Source organism: Pipistrellus hanaki (assembly GCF_964339955.1).
Source record: "Pipistrellus hanaki genome assembly, chromosome: 8".
NCBI lineage: Eukaryota > Metazoa > Chordata > Mammalia > Chiroptera > Vespertilionidae > Pipistrellus > Pipistrellus hanaki.
In genome coordinates, this window is record NC_140510.1 from 49,748,305 (window position 1) to 49,757,952 (window position 9,648).

Consider the following 9,648-nt stretch of genomic DNA (forward strand, 5'->3'; position numbering starts at 1 on the left):
CCTGAGGAATTCCAATGTAGTTTTGTCAATTCAGACTGAGCCATACTGTTTTCCACAAGGGCTCCACACACAGTCTATCTACTGTGCTTCCAGTGTATGTATGCATTCTCCTTTTATTGCTTTTCCTGGACTGTACTGTTCTATAAGCAAATGCCCATGTGTGATTTTTAAAATGTTCTGGGGGGAAAATAAAGTAATACCTAAACCACTCCTTGTTACAGGAATTGTTGCTTATTTCATGTTGATTCCATTTAATTTTGTTGACAGCATCATGCTGCAGTCAGAGAATAAATATGATACAGGCTGTGCCCATGAGTAGTCTCTCCAGTAGTGAAATACATGTACACAGACTGTCCATGACTCCCACTCTGGAGGGAAGGTTGTGGCTGTCTAGGCTGTGGATGACTGAGAATTAGACTTACTGAATCCATTTTAGTTGACAAATTTCAATAATCACTTGCCACACTAAGATTTTAGTTCTTAATATTTAGTTAAACAATTTTCTACCTAGTTTATATAAGTTCAGACTGAATGAACCTGAGAAATCATCTCATATCGTTTCTCTACCCGCCCCCCCCCCACTCACCAAACATAAAAATTATTTCCTAACCTCCCCCATCAACAGAAAACCAGTCTTCCTGTGACAAAATGGGAATTTACTGCCTTCCCAGGAAGCCTTTTCCGACTTCTGAAATCTTCAGGTATTAAGAGGTTTTTGTTTTAATTTACTGAAATCTGTCTCCTGTTATCCCTTAGTGTGAGTTAGGGCTTCTTTTGTCATAAAGAATTGTCCAATTGCTCTACTGAAGGGCAGCTCTTCAGGTATTTAAAGAGCTCACGTTCCCCCAGGTCCCCTGTGAACTCTTGTTCCTGTCAGTTCTAGGTTCTTCACCATCTGAATCTCTATAGGTGCCCATTTGATGGTCTTAAAGTTGTGGTGTCTAGGCCTGGACGATCCAGAGTAGTATCAATGATTTCCTTATTCTATTCACTAAAAAAAAAGGCCTTTTCGTGGATTTTGCACTGTCATCTCACACTGAATTTGAATTTAACAAGGCCTTTCTTTTCTGCATGTGCCATTTTATTCACATCTCCCTGAAGGCTGGTATATATTTTTTTTAAAGCCTCATTACTTATATTTACAGGCCTCACTAAAATTTGCATCTCACTGGACTTAGTTCTAGATTGTAGAATCTTGTTTCTTACCCAGAATATTTTGTGTCCCATCAAACTTCTGACCATCAGAACGGAGACATGTACTGCCTGCCTGACCGCTCATCTAAGTGGTGGCAGATACCCATCGTGCACAAGGCCTGCCCGATCACACATTCATGGAAGAGCCTTCAGAATTCCGGCAGCTACACTTCCACCTCACATGCTATTGTCACCTCGTGTTTTTACATTGTGTCCACAGATAGGCTTTTTCCCAATGAGTCAACATTTATTCCAGACAAACATTAAACATGCAATTACTTTTACTTAATATTGTCAGCAGCCAGACTGAAATCATTTAATAAAGCTTGCTGCTCCCATTTCCTGTGTCACCCTATCGGAAAAACAAATGAGGTCTTGCTGCCATCGCATTGACTTTTGTGGGTGTTTACCCTCAGGGGCATTTCTCTTTCAATATACTCATAAACCCATTTTCTGCGTATTTTTAAAATACATTTTTTATTTATTTCAGAGAGGAAGGGAGAGGGAGAAAGAGATGGAAACATCAACGATGTGAGAGAATCACTGATTGGCTGCCTCCTACATGCCCCCGACTCGGGGCTGGGCCTGAAACCCGAGCATGTGCCCTTGACCGGAACCAAACCAGGAAGGGATCGTTCAGTCTATAGGCCAATGCTGTATCCACTGAGCAAAACCAGCTAGGGCCTGTCATATCCTTTGTACTTTGTATTTCATTGTGCTAAACTGAGAAGATACTCTCTAAAAATGACTGAAACTTGTCACTGTAAATCTGTGAAGTAACTTGGGGGAAGGTATAGTCCTAAAGGCTGCCGAGACCGGTTTGGCTCAATGGATAGAGCGTCGGCTTGGGGACTGAAGGGACCAGGGTTCGATTCCGGTCAAGGGCATGTACCTTGGCTGCGGGCATATCCCCAGTAGGGGGTGTGCAAGAGGCAGCTGATCGATGACTCTCTCATCGATGTTTCTAGCTCTCTATCTCTCTCCCTTCCTCTCTGTACAAAATCAATAAAATATATTTAAAAAATAATAATAAATAAAGGCTAAGAACACAGTACAAAGAGTTCCATTCTGGAGATGTTGTGTATGCTCGTTTTCTCTACCAACTACAAGTCACTTTCTTTATTGGGACCTAATTTCTTCTTCTGTAAAATGAACATCTCTGAGGTCCCTTCTCAGTCTCGGTGATTCTATGTATTTTTGCTGAAAACTACCCTAGAATTGATCATTGCATTAATAATTTATTTTTTAATTTACCCCTTATTAGCCAGACATTATGTAGGCACTGAACCCTACACAAGAGGTAATGACTATTTCACAGCAACCCAGTTTAATGAGTGTATCATCCCCTTTTTACTGGTGAAATACCAGGTTTGGCAAGGTTGAGTTACATCCACTGTAGGCAGCTGGGTAATGGCATTGCTAAGATATGGAGCCAGGTCTGACAGAACCCCGTGCCTCTTTGCTTTGCTGCTCTACACTGCCTGTGCTGAGTAGTCAGTCTACAGAGAATTTCTTTTTTCACCTGAAGACATTTTCATTGATTTTTAGAGAAGGGGGTGGGGGGGAGGAAGAGAGAGAGAGAGGGAGAGGGAGAGGGAGAGGGAGAGGGAGAGGGAGAGGGAGAGGGAGAGGGAGAGGGAGAGAGAGAGGGAGAGAGAGAGAGAGAGAGAGAGAGAGAACACAATGTTGATCAGCTGCTTGTGCATCCTGACCAGGGATTGGACCCATGATCTTTTGGTGTATGGGACAAGGCTCCAACTGAGCCATACCAGCCAGGGCTAGACTTTCTGCTTTTTAAAGTAGTCTATTAGTCACTGCCCTCTACAGAAGGGCACCAGTAATGAAACAGAGTTTCCTCCTGACTATGGAAACCTCAGAAATATCAGAAGCCTTCTGTCTCAGATGCTGTCTTTCTCTGGAAATGTTTAATCCATTGATGCCTTTATGAAACTCATAAAAGGAAGTGCTGCATTTGATGGACTTAATAACTTTGCATTTTTATAACTTTAATATTATATTCCTTTGAGCTGTACTTAAAAGTGTAAGAATAACCTATTACTATAAGAAATACATCTTCTTATAGAGAGACTGGAAATTGAAAGAACTGTTTAAGATTAAAGAAATGTTCTGTTATAACATAAAGCCAATCTAGATTTAAAAAAAAAAATCACAGCTCCTTAACATTGCTAAATTAAGTTGCTGTTGAAGGAATTGGACTATATTAGGGTACTCAAAAAGTTGCATATGTTTTATAGCTAAAATGGAAATATAAGTTTAGAATCTGGTGATTACAGTAATGGTAATTCTGTGGTTGGACAAACAAGAAGCCAGAGTTACTGAAACTAAGGGTGTACATAGCACAGTAAGTGAATACAAAAAACCCCAACTCTCACTTCTTCCACTGGAAGATCAACAAAGGATAAAAGGCAGTAAATGGTGGATATATGTCCCATATATGTCCATATCACCCATAGTTATTAAGAAAGAGACAAAGGAACATAAGATGAAAATTGTAATAGAAAATGCTGAGGTTCACCTGAAATAAAAAGCTTGTCTTTGGTCATATGCTTTTAAAATTGGGTGGTAGCCACACTCTGCTTACCTGGACAGACCTCCAGCACTGCTCACCTCAGACTCCAGTGTGGAAATGAGCCCACGCAAGGATGATAGATAGGGAAGATGGGTCAGAAAGTTACTCCCCTAAAGTTCCCATCCAAGCCATTTACCCGCCTCATCTCACATTTCTTAGTAACCTTATTTATTTGTGCATCTGGAAACAAATTATTCTAACCTCAGGTCAAACCTATCACTGACAATTCTATATGGATTCTACCTGAGGTGCCCTTCTCAGGTCTGAGGCCATATCTATATGTTCCTATTCCACTCCTCTGGGCGGGAAGGTCATCTCCTATGATTACAGCTGTCTCATTGCCCAATGACCCACCTCCATCTCCCACAGTTTTCCCATTTCCTGGTTGTCCATGAATGCGTTAGGGTTAGCCACTATACACCTGACCTTTAAAAATGGCATTGGTATGAACATTCATGCCACAGCTGGGGCCAAATTCAATGAGAGGCTGTCATGAGTAATATGTCTTGTTACTGATCAAAGGAGTCTGCTTGGTTGCTCTGCATACAAAGATCAAGTTCTTGTTCATGTCTGAGAAAATAAAAATAATTACTTGTGTTATATTCTGAAGATGAGGAGATGGGGAGTTTGCCTAATATTATAAAATACTGCATTTAATATTTGATCTCTTTAAAATATGCTAGGCAGATATTATGAAGGAATCTTAATGGAGTAAAGCTTTAGAAATACAGGGAAATCTTTTTTGTGTGTGAAGAAACAGTGCACTAAGTTCCTATGTCCTAGGAGCACAGAACAAAGCTTTTCATCAGAGTTTTAGGAATGAAAGCCTTCATTCAAATGGCAAAATATGGAGTCATTGTAAAGTCATTTGCCTGCTAGTATCAATAAGCAGAGCTGAGTACTTTAAAGGTGAGTTTAAAAAAGCATATCCTGAAAAATAAAGGAAAATAAGAGCCTGGGGACTTAGGAACACCCTCACGATCCCAGTCTCCTACAGGAGGTGTGGCTCATGAGTCTTTGCTGTCACTGGGTAGCAATCTATCAATCCTGGTGGGTGCCTCTCTGGAGAACCACAGTAAGAAAGGGGATAAATGCCATGATTGACCTTTATTCCTTTACTCATTGGTAGGAGCAGCCAGGATTTCCTGATGCATTACTCACCAGGAAATCCCAACTGCCCCGCGGCAAGGGGTTAAAAACTGTTCTCAAAAGCTTTTTATGTTCTGAAAAGCTAAATTACACATAGATGCAAACCACAAACACACAGCACCTGGGTAAATAGAGTGTGGCGGAATAAAGGCCTGGCTATTTGCACAGGGGAATCTGGAAAACATTTACTTTTGGGTGGTTACTGTTACTTACACTTTATGCTTTTTTTTTTTTTTTCCGTAAGAAAAAAAAGTAGATTTTGTGCAAAATAAAATCAGAATTTTTAACATGTCTGTTGAAAAATAAGATTTCAGTTCATTTACTTTCCAGATCTTAAGGGGCTATGAAGCTTGAGAGGGGCACAGAAACTGCACAAAAAAAGCAATGTATTTAATACAAATATTGTTAAAGAAAATTCTCTAGATATATAACCACACAATGGAAGGCACTGAAGAGATCATTAAACACTGTCCTCCAAATATGGGGTAAAACATAAATGGTGAATGGCGTCAATATTAAAAATGCTGTGAACTCAAGACCATTGTATTTCAGAATAAGCCAACATGATAGATCTAACAGAATACGAACACCCAGGAGGTCATGTCACAGAGGATTTATGCTGAGCATTCTTCTGAGTATCTAAGTGGCTAAGTGATTTCTCTTTGAAGGAAAAAAATCATCTCATTGTGGCAGGGGGTTCACTAATTTTCAGTAGAAAACTATTAGGTTGAACCATAAGAAATTGCTAGTAGGTCAAAAACTTTGAAAATCAGAAATTTCATATAATTCAACCCAATACGTCCCCCCCTCCCCCTTAAGCCAAGTCAAGTTGATATTGACTGATTTGTGGAGAGAAAAGGGGTGGGAAAATTACTAAGTGGAATTAGTGAAGTTTTTATTGGGAGGGTTCTGGGTGTGAAACTAGCATTGTGAAACTGTCAGATACCGTTACAGAATTGATATTTCATTGTGATGAAGGAAGGAGAGAAGCTTGATGAGGTCATGGGAATAATGTAGATTTTTGCTTACCTAAGAGGATATAACATGTAAACAAATCTAGCATTAACATATCCTTAGCAGGAAACAAAAAAGTAGTGATTAGAACTGAGTGTTTAGGGTACCTCTACCATGAGCTACTATGAGGGATAAACAACAGCAGTTAGGAAAAACAGTAATAGTATATCTACCTTGTTCATAAATTCAAATAACAAATGGAAGAAAACCATTCTTTACAACATAGCACCATAAGGCTATTAAGAGCACCAGACTTCCCACCGAGTTATGCACATTTAAAAGAAACACAACCTAAATAATTTTGGTTACATAGAATGTTACATATATATTTAAAAACCCTGGCAAAACATCCTAAAGTCTATGTAAATGCATGCATTACATATTAATTATGAGAGTTAATGGTGGAGGTGAGAGCACATAATCCCCAATGTTTTATGTATTGAATTGATTTCAGAGGAGGAGAGGGAGAGAGATAGAAACATCAATGATGAGAGAGAATCACTGATTGTCTGCATCCTGCATGCCCCCTACTGGGGATTGAGCCAGAAACCCAGGCATGTGCCCTGACCAAGAATCAAACCCTGACCTCCTGATTCATGGGTCAATGCTCAACCACTAAGACAAAGCAGCGGGCCCTAACGTTATTTAAAGGCTACAAATTCTATATAGTAATCAATGAATCATAGGCTTGAAAATGCTAAGTCCTTGGATAATGTAATCCTTGTGCAGGGGACTCGAAAAATACAACAAAGAACAAATGATAACAAAGAAAAGGGAACATAGGCATTACAAGTTCTAATTCATAGTATCCCGACTCCATTTTGAATTTTTCATAGATGTATGTTCATAATTCTTATACTTTAGTGAAGATTTTAAAAACATAGTAATCAAATTATTTTTATTATGACTATAAATTATACAAAGTTCAACATGTAACAAAGTAAAGATACCAATGGCTAAATACAAATAAAACAGTACAAAATACAGATATAAACCAATTATGATACAAGCCATTATCAGACATGACTACATATTCCATCCTATAATCTCATAAATCAAAGCTTTTAACTGTCTGGATTCATATGTGACCGTATTCTTTCCAATATGCATTCTTTCTTCTTCCAGGGGCTGTTCAATAACAGCAGGCACATTCCGGCCATAAACTTCACAGTGTTCTAGAAACTGGACACATTCTTGAATAACAGTGTCACGAAGCATGATCGTGTGTTTTGACATGTTTTCTAATAAGGACAGGAAGCATCTTTTGGCATAGTACCAGGTGTCAGTTCCCAGTTTTTTATTGTAAGGCTCCAAGCTTTTGATAACGCGAGAAATCCCAAAGTCATAATTTCCCTTGGCACAGTAAAGTGTGCCTATCACCAAGTTCACAATGCAGAGATGGTAGGTTTTCTTATCTGGGTTGTCATAGGAGAGCTGCTCTTCCTCCTTTTCAATCTTCCTCATCAACTCCTCAGCTTCTTCATTTTGACTTGTCATAATATATGAAACACAGAGGTTAGCCAACACAATAGCACTGACATCCAGGATGTTATTATAATGCTTCTTGACGATGGGCTCATAAAAACCGATGGCTTCTTTGTATTTGTTTTCCTGCATGAACAGAACATGAGCCACGTTCAGCTTCCACACATCATGGTCATTGCAGAATTCCACAGATTTGCGGAAGATCTTTTCTACCATTGAATAGTTTTCAAGGTTCCAGTAGATTTTTGCCTGGGCCATCAATACGGGAATATATTTCTCCAGGATGTCATCGTATTCATTCACTGTCTTTTTGACAGCGTCGTCATCTCTCATGTGTCTTGCTTCCTGCACTTGTATGGTGAGTTTCCGTAGTTGCTCAGTCAGCATCCCAGCTAGCCCATCAAGCTTAATGAAAGCCTCTTCAGGAGCTGTCTGGCAAGTAATCATGGCATCTAAGAAGTCATAGAGATAAGGTGTGAGGAACTTATAAGTCAAGTGGGCATTCTCTGCCAAGACATCTGCTGCTAGGTCAAAATACTCATATTTGCAGTAGAGCAGCAACAGGTTGCCAAAGGTCTCTGGGGGAAAGGGGTTCTGCTGGAGCAGAAACTGTAGCTTTTCAAACCCTTCTGTAGGCCTGGCATCCATATTCATCAGCGCCTGGTTGTGCAGGGTCACAGGGTCTAACTCTTCCTCTGCCCTCGGTGGCATGTCAGTGAGGGCTTCCTGGGCGGCATCATAGTTTTTCAGTTGGTATTCTATGGCTGCCTTTAAGTTGAAGGCTTCCACCAGTGCAGTCTGGTGAAGAACTAAAGTGTTGCCAACGCTGTGAACATCAATTCCCTCCGTGGTCATGCCCACACCCAGCTCTGGGTGCTGGCGGATGCCATGCTCAATGATGTCTGCAATATGCTTCAGCGCCGGGGCATACTGTCGACTGCTATAGTAGGCCAAAGCCAGATTGTAGGAAAGGTCAGGCTGGTAGCCCGAGGCCTGCAGGGCGGTAAAGAACTTGGAACATGCAGCTTGATACTGTCCCTCCTTGTAGAGCAAACAACCCAGGTTGACCTGGCTGTCTGACTCGTTCTCACCAGCACTGTCCTCACCCCCTTCCCCACTCAGCAGCTGCTCCACCAGGCTCCTGGCCCCGGGGAGGTCGCCCTCGCTGTACTTGATGGCGGCTTGCAGACGGAGGACCCGGCTGTGGTAGGCGGGGTTGTCCAGGAGGAGGAAGGCGACCCGGGTGGCCTCGGGGTACAGGCAGGCCTTGTACAGGGCCTGGGCCTGGTACAGGCGGTACTGCTCCAGCTCGGGGTGCAGCTGGCTCAGCTGCTCATAGCAGTCGGCCGCCAAGGGGAACTCCTGCAGGCGGTAGTAGCAGTAGCCCAGCAGCGACAGGCCGGCGCGACTCCGCGGGCTCCGCTGCAGCTCGCGGCCCAGCAGCTGCACCGCCTCGGCGTAGCGGGAGTCCCGGATGAGCCGGTACACGGCCGCGGTGAACTCCCCGTCGGGGATCGGCGTACCTCCCAGCCCCGCCATAACCGCCGACATCCTTGTGCGTCCCTGTTACCAAGGCAACAAGCCAACCGGAAACGGAAAACCGCAAAGAATGTTTGTTATTGTTGTTTTGTTTTTTTCTTAAAAGTTACTTTTAGCGGAAGGGTCACACTAGGAAGAAGTCACTAATGTGAGGTGTCCATACCTGATCTCGTCCCGGATGAGTCCAGGAACGTGAGCATCATTAGTTTGCGAGGGGAGAGGAATCGGCTCTAAGCAATTCAGAGACAAAACTCCACCTCCCGGCATGCACCGGTCCAATGGCGCTTTCGCGGGAACGTGCTCGCGCTGCATCCTGGGAGGCGTAGTCTCTGAGCGGTCGGGAGAGGAGGCTTGGCTCACCTGTGCTCCTGTTGCAGGTGAGGGTTGCTGCCTACCTGTTGTGTCTCTAGGGCAGGGGTCCTCAAACTTTTTAAAGTGGGGGCCAGATCACGGTCCCTCAGAGAGCTGGAGGGCCGGACTATATGAACTACTAATTCCTACTGTAACACCTTGGCTGCGCTCACTGCCCAAAAAACCTGGCGGGCCGGATCAGACTCCCCTGGGGGCTGCATGTGGCCCGCCGTAGTTTGAAGACCCCTGCTCTAGGGCCTCTGGCTTGGAGCAGGGAGGTTTAGGTTCTGAAGTCCCTTGGGGTTTGGAGCATTATACGCGGTGAA

The 9,648-nt window shown here is 42.7% G+C and overlaps 1 protein-coding gene across 1 annotated transcript; it reads right to left on the reverse strand.

The window, feature by feature from the left end:
• Window positions 1–5,815: 5,815 nt before the first annotated feature.
• LOC311626828 (intraflagellar transport protein 70B-like) lies at window positions 5,816–9,215 on the reverse strand. Its single transcript, XM_084892682.1, has 2 exons — window positions 9,135–9,215; window positions 5,816–8,995 (listed from the first exon to the last, which is right to left on the reverse strand). Exon 2 carries the CDS (start codon window positions 8,981–8,983, stop codon window positions 6,974–6,976), a length of 2,010 nt encoding a protein of 669 aa, XP_084748808.1. The 5' UTR covers window positions 8,984–8,995; window positions 9,135–9,215; the 3' UTR covers window positions 5,816–6,973.
• Window positions 9,216–9,648: the final 433 nt, after the last annotated feature.